The 18825-nt window shown below is 33.9% G+C and overlaps 1 protein-coding gene across 1 annotated transcript in view; it reads left to right on the top strand.

Annotated features, from left to right (window-relative positions):
* Positions 1–18825, top strand: part of IntS1 (integrator complex subunit 1) — a 111290-nt gene that overhangs the window by 48397 nt on the left and 44068 nt on the right. The window contains exons 16-19 of the mRNA XM_075356183.1: positions 1874–2116; positions 9036–9251; positions 10424–10593; positions 17903–18111. Coding sequence (XP_075212298.1) covers positions 1874–2116; positions 9036–9251; positions 10424–10593; positions 17903–18111 — 838 coding nt within the window. The remainder of the gene's footprint in view (positions 1–1873; positions 2117–9035; positions 9252–10423; positions 10594–17902; positions 18112–18825) is intronic.

Below are 18825 nucleotides of genomic sequence, written 5' to 3'. Positions count from 1 at the left end.
GATGAAGTTAATAGATGAGAAGAATTTTGGAAACTAAAAGGGACACAGGAGAAAGCATGAGACAGAAATGGAAGGAGGCAGCAGTGGCATAAGGGATCTGCTGTCAGGCAGAACACCAGGTCATGATGATGATTTTAGTGACAGAAATCACCATTGGAATAACTTCTTTTGATCCTTTAACCATCTTAACTCTTGATTGTTTAATAACATATTATGTAATAAACATAAATTGTTAGTAGCTTCTACCATTTTACTGGTAGATTATGTTTTACTTCACATGACAGGATGGATGCCCTCTGGCATCAAATTTTACTTGATGGAAGAACGATTAAGGCAAATATTAGGAAAAAAATCTCTTCTTTGCCACTATTTTCAGCCGCACAAGCCTAGCACATGTAAAGGTTTAATTTCCTGTTGTTTAGACTATGTTCAGACTCAGTTTCATTGCATGTTATTAAACATTTATTTAAGGACTTAAAAATTTAAAGGTCTTTCGTCAGTTCACAGAGCATCCTTTTGGATGCACTCAGCTCTTGTCAGCTGCACTCAGTTCTGAACGCTCACACAGCTCCTGATGATTCACATGGCTTCGATGTACACAGTTCCTGATGATTCATTCGGCTCCGATGCACACAGCTCCTGTGGCAGTTAACTCAGCTCTGTACACACTATATAAGCCGGCTCCACACTACATTCAGTTAGTCTTCTTCCAATAGCCTTCATGGACTCAACATAACGTACAGTTCAATCATATTACATATTCAAATAAAAATATTTCAAAATAAATTACAAAGGCTATTTATTAATGAACCAGCACTAATAATGGATTAGAATAATTATATTTAATCAAGGTATTACACCAAGACGACAATTATTCTACAGGCTATATGAATCATTAATCAGTTGGTGCTTTGAACAACTACACTGAAAAGTATACTACCCCCTTATAGGTTTCAGTTGTTAGTTTCTCCACAGTTACTCGCATCTTATTCAGATATCCATTATGAAGGTAGGATTTAGGTAGCTAGCATCTTGGACACACTAACTTTCACCAATCCTTGACTGAGAGAGTCTAAGATTCTGTTGTGATTCGTAGAGACGGAGGAGTCATATATATATATATATAATATAATAAAGAATGTTATATGTGATCTTAATTTGTAATGTCTTTGTATCAGCTCAATTTACATGGCCTGGCTTAAAGCTTAAACAGCTATTACAAACGCTATGATCTTTTACCAAATTTGTAATAAAAAGTGTAAAGTTTTTTCATTATTTACACATACAATGCATATTACTTATCACACGGATAAAAATAAAATACAAACTGGTTAAAAGTTAGATAACAAAAATGGAACTTTTACCATAAAATGTTAATTTTGTTTTTTAATCAGTTTGCAGTAGTGTGATTTTTAGAGTGTATTTAACAGTATCAGTAAATAAATCATGTAAATTATACCTTATATAAAACATTCTCCAAAATAAGAACAAATTGCTTGATGCTACTATTGTTAAAGCTTTGAATTGTTATTAGGTAGATACTCTCCTAGCTTGAGTAAAAGAGAATTTTATTTATTTTTTTAAAATTATACTATTTGATTATCCTTTAATACATGAAATTGTCAATTTCTCTTTACAGTTTGTGAATGTTGGCTTTCTGTCTTAATTTTCTTATTTTTTGCATTATTTTATGTCATTACCTATGCAACAATTTCCTCACATCACTTGTTTTTATACACAAGATTGGACAAATTTTGTCTAATATTGTCTAAAAAAATATTGTCAAATATTTTTTTTTTTTCAAAATTGACTAAATCTATTTAAATAATAATGAAGTCCATAATAATCTGTTTTTTTTTGTGTGTTATTTTAGGTTGTTCTGGCACTAAGAAGTGCTTGCCAGGTTGAAAATGATCCAGCATTGGTTACTGCTTATCTTTGTTTTCTTGCACGTCATGCCTCAACTGATATCAATGAAATGACTGACCTCGTTGTTGATATGGCACAACTTATTGTTGAACGTAGTACAATTATGGCTGCTATATTACCATTACAAAATGAACCAAATATTGGCCTTGATGCATTTATATCTATTTTTTATAACTATTTAAATAAGGTATAAAGTTTAGAATTTATAATGCTCTTTAAACATAATTTTTTATGATTGTAAGAAAGATCTGTAAATGTATTAGAGAAGCTCTGTTAAATCTACTGTGAGTAGAGAACTTACTGATGTTAACATTTTTTTTTTTTTGTATTTAGACAAAAAATACTATATTTCATTATTTATGATAAATCTCTTTAACTGCAACTTGTTGAGATTAGATGATAATGAAAACATGCTAATGACATCAATATGATATAGTAAGCCTTTGATTTACAGCAACTATTTTCTGGTGGTCTTGTTGGTTCATAAAAAATAGATGATTTAAGAAAAAAGATATTTATTGCCGTCTATTTACATCCCCATATAGTAGTACTACAATAATATTTTTCAGTCAATCTTATCTCTGTAAAAGTACTGAAGAGTCTAGGACTTATGGTCCTGGAATGTGGTATTTCCCTTAATGAAGGGAAATACCTGATACTCACTTTTATGTGGTAAAGTGGGGGCAATGTTTGTTAGTTAAACAACTAACAAGTGCAGGGACCAAGTCTCCCAGGATAAGGGAATCCCCTCCATCAAGTGCCAACGACTTCAAATGAGGGCGAATGAGCCCTCATTTGGAAGGTGAGAGCACTCCCTTGCCCTTTAGATGGGAAACCATCTCAAAAACCGATGAAACGAAGGTTCAATGGTATAGGATGGAGAAGGAAACGGGAAACTACTCCATTAAAGGTTTGCAAGGACATCCCAAGCATCAGCAGTTGATATTATGGCAGAGCATGCTTTAGTAAAGGTTTCAAAGTAATGGCTCCAATTGAATCTTCAGGAGAGAACTGCTAAAGATAAGTTCTAACAAAGTAGAAACCTGAAAAACAGACAATAAACAGTAGACTTGTTACATGGAATGTCCATACTACTGTAATGTGGGAAGCTTGAAAACCTAAAACTAGAAATGAGTAAGTTGAAACTGGATCTTCTTGGAATTACAGAAATGAGATTTTCTACTAAAAGATATTTCTGAAGTGGGGAGTACAAAGTGATCCACATGGTAACAATAGAGGACAGTAAAGGCAGGGAGGAGCAGGGGTGATTTTGAAGAGAGGACGGCCAGAAAGTTAAAAAATGTACAATACCTATATGCCAACTTATCCTACATATTATGAGTACATATTATGAAGAAACAGAAATTGTTTATGATGAGTTGGATGAGAGCATTAAGCTTGTAAAGAGCTATTTGAATCTCATCATTACAGTAAACTTTAATGCTGTTGTGGAAGAGGGCATGGACAGAGGGATAGTTGGACCATTTGGGCATGGGAAGAGCAATGAGCCTGAAAAGCTTTTGGTGGATTTCTCTTCAAGATACAAACTGGTATTAGCTAACTTTATTTCTGTATCATCCACGTAGACATTACACTTTGAAAATTCCTGGAGACCTAAGGTGATACCAAATAGATTATATTTTAGGCAGAAGTAGATTTAAGAATCAGGTCAAAGACTGTAGAGCATATCCAGGTCTAAATATAAACCATGATCACAACATGGTTTTAATTGAATTTTGTCTAAAATTTAAGAGACTAATGATATGCAAGAAAAAGGGCAACTGGAATCTTAGGGCTCTGTGGAATTCATCTATAAAGAGAGAATTTGAAAAGAAGACAAATGAAAGGAAAGTAAATTATCATGAAGGCATTATAGAAAAGAAATGGATGCAATCAAAAAGGGTTTATCAGAAGCAGCAGAGGAAGTGTTTGGGAAACCGAAATGCATGATTTGAAGAGAATGGATGACAGAAGAACTGATCCAAATGATTGACTATAGATGGGAACTAAGATGGGCAGAAACAAAGGAAGCTAGAAGGGAATATAGGAAAACAAAAAATGCTTTCCTAAGTAAAAATTGCTTTCCTGTTAATAGGAAAGCAAAGGAAGCCAGAGAGAAATTTCTACAGGATTGATGCAAAGAGGTTGATGGACTAATTAAAGCTAACAACCTGGAAACACTTTATAGAATAGTAGAACACTTATTTGTTGATAGGAAAATTGCATGCAGTGGAATTTTAAAAGAAGACAACTCTATAGCTTACAAACAGGAAAAGATGGCTAAAAGATGGAAATAATACTTTGAGAAATTATATGATGAACCAGACATGAAAGATGTGGTGGAGGAAGAAGAGAATATGAACTTAGAGGAATAGGGCGATAGTATAATGAGAAGTCAGTTTGACCTAATAGTTTGAACTCTAAAAGACAGTAAAGCATCCAAAGTTGATGAATTACCAGCAGAACTAATAAAATCAGCTGGAAAAAAAGAATGCAATGTATGAATTAATCTGTAAAATTTATGAAATTGGTGTATTGCCTGTTGATTCAAAAAGTGTACATCATCCCAATACCAGAAATACTTTTAGAAAAGAAATGCTGACAGTACTGTACAATAAGCCTGATTTCCGATGCATCAGATTTTCTCACAACAATAATCTTACAAAGGCCAGTAGGGAAAGTTGGGCCAGTAGGGATCTATTATCTTCTGAGTATACTTTCAGAAGATAAGTTTGGCTTCTGAGAGGGAAGAGATATGCGAAAAGTTATCCTTGCTTTAAGACAGATAATAGCAGACAGATAGAAGCAAATAAGGAAGAATAAGAACATATTCATTGCATTTATTGATTTTGAAAAAGCGTTTGATAAAGTAGAATGGGACATTTTATTTAATATAATTTGAATGATAGGAGTTAATTATTAGCTCCGTAGGGGGTACGGGAAAGTATACAAGGATGAGGTAGTAATTGTGAGATGTGGAGACCACCAACAGGAAGCAAAGGTAAAGAGAGATGTTGAGGCAAGGCATTGTTTGATATGTTGTTCAATGCATATTCACAATTAGGGATGGATGAATTTAGAGAGAGTTAGGAGATAGTAGTGGAGTAAGGATACGTGGAGAGAAAGTAGATGTATTATATTTTGCTGATGATGTAGCTGTTCTCATCTAATGTGAAACTGAAGGAGGTGGGAAGCATGCGCACTGTATTATCCAAATATGACATGTAAATAAAGACAGAGAAAACAAAGATAAATACAGAGGTCATGGTAGTGAGCAGGCACAATATGAAAGCTGATTGACATAAATTAGAGTGTGTGAAGGCCTATCTTGGAAGCAGAATTATGTTAGACAGGTGAAGCTTGAAGAACATTATTAGAATGAAACAGGCAAAATTAGCATTCAATAAGAAAATTAAGATTTTTGCCTCAAACAGTGAAATGAAAAAATTGAGAAAGCAATTGATAAAGACATTCATATAGAGTGTTTTCCTATATGGCAGTGAAGCAAGCAAAAGGGGCAAAAGGGGAAAGGAGAATAGATGTGTTTGAGTATTGGTGCTACCAACTGATGTTGAAGATTACATGGAAGGAGAAAATGATTAATGAAGAGGTGTTACAAAGGGTTGATGAAGTTCCATGTCTATGGAGCTTATTAAAGAAGCGGCAAGACATGTGGTTAGGACATGTAAGACAGCATAACAGTTTGTTGCACACCATAATAAAGGGTAGAGTTGAAGGAAACAATGCAAGAGAAAGACAAGTCTAGGGTATATTGAACAGGCCATACAGGATGTTAGATGTAACACACACATGGGAACAAAGAGATTAGCACACAATAGAACTGCCTCGAGGAGGAAGACTTCTGCATACAAATCCTAAAGGTTGATTACTACAAGAAGAAAATGTTATTGATCTGAAACTCCTTGCTCCTTCCTTCTAAATAAATTAATCTTTCAAAAATATTTTAACCATTTTATTTTCACAATATTTTGTCATAATATAATATTTTCACATGAGCATAATTTATATAGTATAGTATTTGTACAGTGGGAATTGAAGATTTTTGGAAAGTCTGTTTACCTAACTTTTGTAATAACATTTTCTATCTTAATATTCTAATCAAGCATTTTTGTTACCAAGTTTTTGTGTTGTGTTCTATAGTCTGTCTACATTATTTGTTATATTTCTCATTAAACTGATTTATAGTATATTTAGAAAAATTAATGCATATAATTTTTAATAATAAAGTGGTAGAAAAAATAAATAATTTTTTAACAAAAAAAAAATCTGATGTGAAATTAAATGAAATATTTGCAAAATGTAAATGATTTGATTTAACTGTAAGTAGTATTATAGAAACACATTAATAAAATAGAAGTGCCAAACCAATGCTGTCAAAGAAAATTACTAACAAATTTGCATTATTAAAAGTAAAGCCAAATTTTAATGCAATTGATAAAATATTAAACATTGCTCACATGTTTCTTAACCAGTCCACTGTTTTTGGAAAGACAGTTTCATTATTTCAGGAGTTAAAAAACAGCAAAAGTAAAACTGAGGAACCATTCTGTGTTAGTGAAGAGGGTTTAAATCAATTTATTTAGAAAAGATGTGGGATTATATATTTCAATACTAGATTAAGTGCCAGTATTGTTTTTAAAGTCTATTGTATAATGTTAGCAAAGTGATGTCGAAAAGTGAATACTTGGCCTTATACACAGTATGTCTGAAAAGTTTGTGAACTAAATTAAATAAAAATACAGATTTAAAGATAATCAAATTTACTCTCTACATAAACCCCTTCTCTAGTTATATACTCATTGCACTGCCAGTAGAGCCCATCAAATGCTCTGGAGAAATCTTTTTGTGGGATCACCTTCAACTGTTCAGTTCAAGCCCTTTGGATGGCCAGAATGTCGTAAAAAAAGCGGCCTTTTGTCATTAACTTGAGTTTCATGAACAGAAAACAGTGCTGGAGCCAAGTCGGGTGAATAGGGCAGGTTGGATAAGATGGTGATTTGATTTGTGGCGTAATAATGTGTTAAAACTGTTGCCATGTGTGCCGGTGCATTGATGTGCAAGAGAGTTCAATTGCCTGGATCCCGGTACTTGGGCCAGATTCAACAATGAATGTGGCTCATTAGGCATTTCATTACTTCCAGATAGAATTTAGAATTCACGGTTTGATCAGTTGAGACAAATTCATGATGAATCAGGCCTTTTATTCATGATGAGTTGAAGAATACAATTAACATCGTTTTCACTCCTGATTTTTGCTGCCGGACTTTTGCCGGTCTTTGTGCTCCAGGACTCAACCAAGCAACAGATTAATGCTTTCTTTGCAGTTCATACAAGAAGCACCAGCTTTCATCCCCAGGTACAGTTGTTTGCAAAAATTTGGGTTGCTATCTGCAGTCTAAATGAAGTCTTGAGCACAAGAAGATGCACCTCTTTTTGTTCTTTGGTCAACAAGTATGGAACAAAATGAGAGCACACCTTTCAGCAGTTCATATTTCTGTTAGAATTGTACGTAACATGTCTTTACCGATGTTTAGCTCTTCTGCTATGGCTTGAAGAGTAAGATGAGGTTGTTTGAGCAGGAGTGTGCACACTTTCACATTGTTTTCATAATGAACAGCTGTTGACAGCCTCGTTCGTACTTTGTTTGTTGTCATCCAATGACTCTCTACCGTCTTTAAACCACTTCCACCAGGTGTATGTTGTACGAGATGCGGCTTCATCACCGAATGCTTGTTGTACTATAGAGTAAGTTTCAATGGAAGATTTTTGAAATCAAACAAAATTTTATTGCGCTTCTCTATTCCACGTCACGAGCTCGCACAAGGTCACATGAACACAACATATGTAGCTAAATATAACAATGGAGTGACAAAATGTGATGAAGTTTTGGACACACACTCGTCAGACATACTACATAGTTCCTTGATTGTCTGAGAGATGGCGCTACTTGTATTGACTACAGAAATTTAGTTTAGGAACTTTTCAGACCTACTGTGTTTGATATTCAGTGTTGATGAAACAGGCTTCTACTAAAACTACTCAACATTTATAACTGGCTATTAGACATATGTAGCCAAAGACAAAAAAAGTTCACACTTTTTTTACTATGGTTGCCTTTGGACATGATTTTACATGCATATTAACAAAGATTATTAGTTGATTGAAGTGATAGATGAAGGAACCAACTAGACTCTTGCTAGGAATCAATCAATAATCAGCTAAACTGCTATGGTTGTTCCATATTAAAGGTTTGGTTTTTGCTTCTAGGAACTAATTTGGTTATTGTTTAAAGATGTAATTATACAGCTACATTTATGCACATATATGCATACATGTCCTCACTCAAACACATTCATACATTACATCTATTTGTCTTGACATTATTACTTATAAAACACCAACTATATCTACTAATTTCTATACATTCCAAAAATTTGGGTTCAATTGAAGAGTGCAGGTGATTTTTGGTAAAAAAATAGATTCCTTACTAATTTGATTATTTATCAAGGGTTTGCAAATCAGAAAATATAAGGATTCAGAATAAAAATAAATTACTGGCAGCTGAGATTATTTACAATAAACAGGAGCCTATTGATCAATGAAGTAGAGTAATTATAGTTGTTTTTTTAACGGTTTGCTACATATATTGGCAATTGGAGCTAATGGGTGTAGTGGTATCAAATACTCGCTAGTATCATATATTGTAGTGGAAGAGTATGTGTTTAAATATTTAGTAACACACATTTGACATTCTCAGTTTTTCACCAATCAGAAGATGAATAGTCAAATAAAGATGCTATTTTTTAAAATTGTATTTTGTGTTTAATTAAATTAGAAAATGTTTGTCAGTTAAAGAAAAACGCTTAAGAGTAATGTGTTTAACAGTATTTTAAAGGCAAGAAAGTAGTATTATATAAAAAAAAAAGATTTTACTAATAATGTTTTTTTAATAGGTAGTGAGCTGTTATTTTTAGCATTTTTACTCTAGTTCTTTTTCATTTGGAATTTAATAATGCTTTTAGATGTTATTAGAAAAATATTTGTGTTCATTTATATTTTAAATATTTATTCTATATTAATTTTAGGCCAGAGAGCCAAGACGGGAAGCTTACACTTGGTCTGAAAGTCAGGATCAAATCTTGGTATCTTGGCCTTCAGGAGAGGATTGCACTCTTCATATATTAGTTGTGCATGCGATGGTAATTTTATTAACATATGGGCCACTAGCTGTAACACGTCATAATGAATATAATTATCTTCTGGATGCCTGGTTTCCTACTGACAGAGAGACTGCACCAAAGGTTTGTTAATGCTACACAAATGATTATTTATTTACTGATTTATTTATTTTAGTTTGATTTTAAAAATTGTCACATAATGCATTTTTAGATCGTGTAATAATGTGTAATGAAATCTGGATTCATAATTTTGATCAGATTCTTAACATTAGAGTACGGAATATAAACATCCAAGTTTGTCCACCAGGAAAAAATTCAAAACCTTTCCTGTCAGCCAGTAAAGTGATGCTAACAGTGTTTGAGACTATAAAGGCCAAATTTATTGCAATTATTTGGAAAAACTTCATACAATTAATAGTATGTACTATTGTGTATTAATTGTGTGTACTATATGCTTAGGTTTCACTGTCAGTAATTGTTCTACAATCTCAAACAAATTACTGAACAAACCATCATATTTCATAAGAAATTCCAAAGTATTCTTTTCGTTTCAGATATAAATTTTTCAAAAGTACACCTAAATGTGTGGATTATTTTGTCACTTTCACAACTACATATAAAATAGGTCACAAGTGGTCTATTTTATAGTTTATTTTATAGTCTGTTTGCTTTATAATCTTGTGATTATAAAGCAAACAGACAAGATTTGTCTGTTTATAAAGATTATAAAGCAAACAGACTAAACACTTGTGACAAACCTAACATCCAAGGAGTTTTATAGAAATCAACTGTGAGATTAAAAATTAATTTGTGTTTGCACTCAACACTACAACCAACAAATAAATACATATTCAGATATAGGTATAGAGAACATATAGTACCACTGTACGATAGTAGAATCAACTTTTGTAAATTACTTCATAGAGATAGACAACTTACAGACATTAACTACACATAATACGTAAGAACTCACCATAGGTGAACAATATGAAGTTTACAAACACATTAAATTTGACAAAGAGTAAAAACATGTTAAATACATGTAGATTAAATAATCATGTTAAATACAAACATAGAAACTGCATATTTAAGGGAATTTTTAACTTTTGATGAAGATGAGCAGCATTAACAACAGTATCACTGATAATACTATGGCAAGATGATTAACACCACTAGCTATTAATTATTTCCAAACATTTTCATCCATGTCATTTAAAAGTGAGTTGTTTATAATTAATTTGTTTATAATTATAAGTGTGATATTGCTACTTAATAGATTTTATGATCTTTTTTAGGCCTTTCTAGTTGATACATCTGAAGAAGCATTATTGATTCCTGATTGGTTAAAACTTCGTATGATTAGATCACAGGTCCCTAGACTAGTTGAAGCTGCTTTAACAGATTTGGAACCTCCACAGTTGATATTATTCATACAGTCATTTGGAATTCCTGTCGCTTCTATGAGGTGTGCTAGCTTTTTAATATTTTCCTATATTTTACAGAAAAATATCTTGTTGTACATATTGTTTCATTAAACTTGAATAGCGTATATAATTTATCTATCCAAGTTAATTAACTATCATGAAAATAAATAGATTTTTCATGTTTACATCTGAACTAATCGGTCTCAGGTAATTTTATTGTACTTAACTGATTTTACTTGCCATCAGATTTGTTTATAATATAATTTAAATATCAAGAATAGTTACAAAATTTAGCTACATTGAATTGTTGTCTACAATTAAATAAGGAATATGTTTTACGATTTACTAAAATAAAATTTTCATTTTTAAAAAATTATAACCTGAATTATGGAAAACAGAAATTTGACTAATTTAATCAGTATTACATTATTTTGCTTATTTTTAGATTTTATGTGCTCTGAAAATATATAACAGTCTCTGCACATTTAGGCATGTGAAAGTAGAATTTTTTTTTCTATTTATCTTAAATTAATATTCATGGATTATCTAAAGTTACCTTCTGAATTAATCTGACTTACATCATTTAAAACACCTGAGTTGGGTAGGAAGTCTCTTTACACTGTAATAAATCCAGCTTAATCAGGCTCTACTGCTGCCTGTTCTCACTCGCTTTTGGTGAAAAAGATGGGGAGGATAAGCCGTGATGGGGACTGTCTGGTGTGTTCATATGTGGTGGGATAACCCAGCCTTAGTTGAGTGTGGAAAACTGGTGGATACAGGTGCGTTCATGTTGAAGAGCATTTGTTAGCTTGTATGTGGGTCCACGAACGTTCACATACTGGTAAAACATTAAGAACATTATGAATAACTTCTTTGTGCATTTTGAAAAATTGTCAACATCATGACAAATGTTACTGACATGGGAGAAGAAGGCTTTTGAAAAGTGAAGTGTTCTTGGTACACTATGCAATGGGAAGCGAAGCATTCAAGCAAAGCATTCAAGCGAAGACATGTGCTGCGGTGGAGGCATCGATTCAACTATCACCTATGAATTCATCAAACTTTCAGATATGGTACAGGTCCTTAGCAATATCAATTGGAGTGTCGATCAGTCATGTTTTCCTTACTATTACTTATCATTCTTTACTATTCCTTAGTTTGTTACCGTTTAGATTATGGTTGTGTCACCTACCTTCAGCATGCAATAATGTGCTTAAAATGCTGTGGATGCTTTCCTTCAGCTTGCTGCAGGTGCCTTTAAATCAAGCCCTGTCATAAACATCCTTGTTAACTACGATGAGCCATCACTTTGGAATAGACAGGACCAGGTTTTAGCATCTTATTTTACCTGTCTTAAAGAACAGCCAAATCACCCGGCATTTGACACAGTCCTTGGAAATCCTTATTTTTGAAGATACGAGGACCATCCACTTTATACTGCACCTGTAGGTAGATATTCATACCCAGCGTTTACTACACCTTATAAATGTTGAAGCACCTTCCATTTTTCCGATTTATCCGTGTTCATATCCTTTGTTGAGATTCAACCTTATTAGTTTTATGTTTGACCTCACAAAGAATCAAGACCACCTATTTTCTTTCAACAAATGTTTCACCATATTCTCTCCAAGACAAACCTAGATTCAGTACTATACTCAGATGGATCAAAATAGTATGATAACGTTGGATGTGCATTTATTGTTAATGACCAAATCTACATGTTTGGTCTACCTGGTCTTATGAGTCTTTACTGCTGAACTATACATTACACATAAGGCTTTGAATATCGTTAACCCTAAGCACTGTCATATCCTTATTTGTAGCGGCTCGTGTAGTTCTCTCCAAGCCTTAGAAAATTTTTATTAGACATCTTATCGTCACCAACATCTACAATGTAATCGCCGAGTTGAACCATCGCAACACAAGTGAGTTTCTGCCGGATCCCTAGTCACATGGGTATTCCGGTTAATGAACGTGCAGATTCCACTGCTAAAAGCACATGTCAATCATCCTTCACTACCCATGTTAATATATCCAGCTTTATTAACCATGTCAAACACACACTTCGCGCAAGGTGACAAGACGACTGGATTGCCACAGTCGACAATGAAATTCACTATATCAAAGATACTGTGTTACCATGGGATTCCTCCCACAGGAAAATTCACCGAGAGGAAGTGGTCCTCAGCCAATTGCAGATAGGACATACAAGAGCTGCTCACGGGCACCTGATGTCAGCAGAAAATGCACCGATATCCGTACAATGCAAGTGCTGCTTGACTCTGCACCACAGCCTTGTGGATTGCATATATTATGCAGACTTGCATCATAAATTTACATTGCCTAGTAAATTTCGTCAAATTCTGGGCCAGTAATAAAGAAGTTTTGGACTGGTTATTTTTATTTCTCCAAAGTATTAGTATATTACATAATTTTAATAATGCACTTAAAATGCATGTATTTTAATAATGCACTTAAAATTTTATTTATTGTATGGTAGTTGTATATTTTTGTTTTTAAAATTTTAGTTCCAGTTTTTTATTTTGTCTTTGTTTTTACTATTTTGAGTTTAATTTTTTTTTTAATTTCTACTGAAGTTTCTTTTTTTTTTTTTTTTTTTTTTTGTCTTCAGTCATTTGACTGGTTTGATGCAGCTCTCCAAGATTCCCTATCTAGTGCTAGTCGTTTCATTTCAGTATACCCTCTACACCCTACATCCCTAACAATTTGTTTTACATACTCCAAAAGTGGCCTGCCTACACAATTTTTCCCTTCTACCTGTCCTTCCAAAATTAAAGCGACTATTCCAGGATGCCTTAGTATGTGGCCTATAAGTCTGTCTCTTCTTTTAACTATATTTTTCCAAATGCTTCTTTCTTCATCTATTTGCCGCAATACCTCCTCATTTGTCAGTTTATCCACCCATATGATTTTTAACATTCTCCTATAGCACCACATTTCAAAAGCTTCTAACCTTTTCTTCTCAGATACTCCGATTGTCCAAGTTTCACTTCCATATAAAGCGACACTCCAAACATACACTTTCAAAAATCTTTTCCTGACATTTAAATTAATTTTTGATGTAAACAACTTATATTTCTTACTGAAGGCTTGTTTAGCTTGTGCTATTCGGCATTTTATATCGCTCCTGCTTCGTCCATCTTTAGTAATTCTACTTCCCAAATAACAAAATTCTTCTACCTCCATAATCTTTTCTCCTCCTATTTTCACATTCAGTGGTCCATCTTTGTTATTTCTACTACATTTCATTACTTTTGTTTTGTTCTTGTTTATTTTCATGCGATAGTTCTTGCGTAGGACTTCATCTATGCCGTTCATTGTTTCTTCTAAATCCTTTTTATTCTCGGCTAGAATTACTATATCATCAGCAAATCGTAGCATCTTTATCTTTTCACCTTGTACTGTTACTCCGAATCTAAATTGTTCTGTAACATCATTAACTGCTAGTTCCATGTAAAGATTAAAAAGTAACGGAGATAGAGAACATCCTTGTCGGACTCCCTTTCTTATTATGGCTTCTTTCTTATGTTCTTCAATTGCTACTGTTGCTGTTTGGTTCCTGTACATGTTAGCAATTGTTCTTCTATCTCTGTATTTGAACCCTAATTTTTTTAAAATGCTGAACATTTTATTCCAGTCTACGTTATCGAATGCCTTTTCTAGGTCTATAAACGCCAAGTATGTTGGTTTGTTTTTCTTTAATCTTCCTTCTACTATTAATCTGAGGCCTAAAATTGCTTCCCTTGTCCCTATACTTTTCCTGAAACCAAATTGGTCTTCTCCTAACACTTCCTCCACTCTCCTCTCAATTCTTCTGTATAGAATTCTAGTTAAGATTTTTGATGCATGACTAGTTAAACTAATTGTTCTGTATTCTTCACATTTATCTGCCCCTGCTTTCTTTGGTATCATTACTATAACACTTTTTTTGAAGTCTGATGGAAATTCCCCTTTTTCATAAATATTACACACCAGTTTGTATAATCTATCAATCGCCTCCTCCCCTGCACTGCGCAGTAATTCTACAGGTATTCCGTCTATTCCAGGAGCCTTTCTGCCATTTAAATCTTTTAATGCTCTCTTAAATTCAGATCTCAGTATTGTTTCTCCCATTTCATCCTCCTCAACTTCCTCTATAAAACCATTTTCTAATTCATTTCCTCCGTATAACTCTTCAATATATTCCACCCATCTATCGACTTTACCTTTCGTATTATATATAGGTGTACCATCTTTGTTTAGCACATTATTACATTTTAATTTATGTACCCCAAAATTTTCCTTAACTTTCCTGTATGCTCCGTCTATTTTACCAATGTTCATTTCTCTTTCCACTTCTGAACACTTTTCTTTAATCCACTCTTCTTTCGCCAGTTTGCACTTCCTGTTTATAGCATTTCTTAATTGCCGATAGTTCCTTTTACTTTCTTCATCACTAGCATTCTTATATTTTCTACGTTCATCCATCAGCTGCAATATATCGTCTGAAACCCAAGGTTTTCTACCAGTTCTCTTTATTCCGCCTAAGTTTGCTTCTGCTGATTTAAGAATTTCCTTTTTAACATTCTCCCATTCTTCTTCTACATTTTCTATCTTATCTTTTTTACTCAGACCTCTTGCGATGTCCTCCTCAAAAATCTTCTTTACCTCCTCTTCCTCAAGCTTCTCTAAATTCCACCGATTCATCTGACACCTTTTCTTCAGGTTTTTAAACCCCAATCTACATTTCATTATCACCAAATTATGGTCGCTATTAATGTCTGCTCCAGGGTAAGTTTTGCAGTCCACGAGTTGATTTCTAAATCTTTGCTTAACCATGATATAATCTATCTGATACCTTGCAGTATCGCCTGGCTTTTTCCAAGTGTATATTCTTCTATTATGATTTTTAAATTGGGTGTTGGCAATTACTAAATTATAGTTCGTGCAAAACTCTATAAGTCGGTCCCCTCTTTCATTCCTTTTGCCCAGCCCGTATTCACCCACTATATTTCCTTCCTTGCCTTTTCCAATGCTTGCATTCCAATCTCCAACTATTATTAAATTTTCATCTCCTTTTACGTGTTTAATTGCTTCATCAATCTCTTCGTATACACATTCTACCTCATCATCATCATGGGCGCTTGTAGGCATATAGACGTTAACAATCGTTGTCGGTTTAGGTTTTGAATTTATCCTTATTACAATGACTCTATCGCTATGTGTCTTGAAATACTCCACTCTCTTCCCTATTTTCTTGTTCATCACGAAACCTACTCCTGCCTGCCCGTTATTTGACGCTGACTCTAAAGTTACCCGACCAAAAGTCGCCTTCCTCTTCCCACCGAACCTCACTAATTCCTACTATATCCAGGTTTACCCTATCCATTTCCCTTTTTAAATTCTCTAGCCTACCAACCTTTTTTAAGCTTCTAACATTCCACGCTCCGACTCGTAGAATGTTATTTTTTACTTTTCTGGTGACCCCTTCCTTAGTAGTCCCCACCCGGAGATCCGAACGGGGGACTATTTTACCTCCGGAATATTTTACCAAGGAAGGCGCCTCCATTATTGGTTTTGAAAATGCAGAGCCACATTTTCTTGGAAAAAAAAACAGCTGTAGTTTTCCATTGCTTTCAGCTGCGCAGTACTCAGAGGACTGAGTGATGTTGATATGGCCGTTTAAGTCATTGTGATTTACGCCCCTAACAACTACTGAAAGAGCTGCTGCCCTCTTTCAGGAATCATTCCTTAGTCTGGCTCTCAACAGATACCTCTCCGATATGGTTGCACCTTCGGTCCAGCTACTCTGTATCCCTGAGCACTCAAGCCCCCTCACCAACGGCAAGGTCTCATGATTCATAGAGGAGGACTGAAGTTTCTATTTTGTTTTAATTTTGTTGTTTTCTTATTAGATTTTATATTTTATTTTTATATTTCTAATTTTTGTTTTCCGGATGATAATAACACGAAACTGTTTTTGCTCAGAAAAAAAGATGAAATCAATAGGCAAATGTTCTGCAGAGTTAGACAGTTAAAGATCGACATGTGAGACCATATGAGAAAGGACTTGAAAGTTAAATGTTTTCATTCAACCACAGTTAATCAGTTGAGTGACAGTGATCTTGATCAACATGTTTACACATTTCAGTTATACTTGAATGCTTTCCAAGAGCAAACAATAAAAAGAACATCATGAGTGACAGTGATCTTGATCGACATGTTTACGCACGTCATTTATGCTTGAACGCTTTCGAAGAGTAAACAACAAAAAGAACATCATATTCTCAAACGAGTGTGTGATTTATCGAATCTCTCGTAACCAAAATGTTTTTTTTCTGGGCAAAAGATAATACTTACTTTTTTTTTTTGAGGAAATCAGTCACCATTCGCCTCATGTTTGATTTCGGCTTGGATGACAGCTGAACATATCCTTGTTCCTTACTTTTTTGATGGCACAGTTAATCAACACATTTATCTGAGAGTGATCGATGGATGAGTGGTTGTTTCAAGAATTAATGGCAAAAGGGATCGCTGACATCATTACATTTCAGCAAGACTGTGCTCCAGCAAATTTTGCTTTGAATGTGTGCACACACCTCAATGAGATTTTTCCAAATCACTGAATTGGACGTGGGTCAGAATAGTTAACGGCTCCATTGCCTTGGTCAGCAAGAAGCCCTGATCCCACCACACTTGACAATACAATCTGGGGTTTTGTAAAAGAAGAGATCCGAAAATGCAGATACATTAATAACAAGCACCTCTAAGACATTGTCATAACTAGCGTAAAGGAACTTTATGCCCACCATGTAGCTGTTGTTGTTGTTAATATACTGTGCTGTTTTTATGGTTCATATAAAAAAAAATTGACTTAATATTAAGCTTGTTTATTTTCTCTTCCGTACTTTCTTACTTACTTAGTGCCACCATCCAATTATTTGGATTTAGCAGCCATTATTAAATGTAATGGTAGGTCTTTTAGACATATTGAAACACTTTAATCCGTTTCTATCTAGTGTGAGTTTTTTGAAAGTTTTTTTTTTTAATGAATGTCTTTTACTCACAACTTCACCTCCAAGGGGGGATAGGGCCTCAATCCATGGCCTTAACTTTTCCTGGGATAACACAAATATATCCTGAAAATTTGAAAGCATTGGTTAGTTGGTTCTTATATGGTGCTCTTGTAATCAAACAATCAGACAAACTTTTGCATTTATATATAAGGTGACATTTACTTACATCATTCTTAGTAGTTAAGCTTTTGTAACATAACTGTTTTATTGTAAGTATTATAAATTTATATTATTTTTATTACTGTGTCAGTATATTATGTTTTTTTTTCCCCAGCAAATTATTAGAAACGCTAGATAGAGCAGTTGTGGAAGACAAAGATGCTGTGGGGGATGCAGTTATGGACAAAGCTTATATGGTACAGTTAGTTGATGTACAACATAGAAGAGGTGCTACTGGTGGTAAAACATTTGCTAGGGTACTAGGTCTGCAGGAACCACCTCGTCCTCCTGATATCCAAGTAACCAGTCTCCCTGTTTGCCCAGGTAATTTTTTCAAATACATTTGGAAACATAAATAAATATAGTAATTTAAAATTCCAAAGTTGAAGAAAAATTGAGGTATCAGAGTCTAAACTTGATACAACAGTGTGGCTATAGCAACTATTTCAGCTGATCAGTATAAAATTGCTGATCATTAATGTTCTGCTCATGTCCTCGGTACATGTTCTTTACACTATCACTAAAGAGCATAATATCCTACCCTGAATACAATCTCCTATGGAGGATAGGTGCTCACTGCCTAAGAAAAGCCTTGAAAGTGTGGGGGTTTTCCTTATGCTCTTACACTTTATGGAGAACTTGTACAGTTGATGAATTTTGGTGAAAATCTATGGGAGACTATCTTTAAATGGATCCAGGAGTATTTCTGTAGTACTCCAACAGCGTAATGGCTGAAGTGCCTACAGATGAGCAGCAAAGAGTTTTTCCAATATCCCATGAAATATTCTACATATGTGTAATATGTCGTATAAACTTCAGTGCTGACTAACGTGGCAACAATCTCTTGTGATATAAATTTTGAATCTTTCAGAAGAAAGCAGAGAACCTTTTTAAATTATTTTTTGGGCTACAGGTTGTTGATTTTTCTGCTCTAGGTATGATAATGAAAGCAACAAAATTAATTTTTTTCTCTGCTAAATGTGTTCTTCAATTCATAGTACGTCTCTTATTTTGAGACACTTTTATCACAAACATGAA

The sequence above is a fragment of the Lycorma delicatula genome, chromosome 2, assembly GCF_047948215.1.
Source record: "Lycorma delicatula isolate Av1 chromosome 2, ASM4794821v1, whole genome shotgun sequence".
Classification (NCBI taxonomy): Eukaryota; Metazoa; Arthropoda; class Insecta; order Hemiptera; family Fulgoridae; genus Lycorma; species Lycorma delicatula.
The sequence above is the reverse complement of the archived record's forward strand: the minus strand, read 5'-3'. Positions and strand labels throughout refer to the sequence as shown.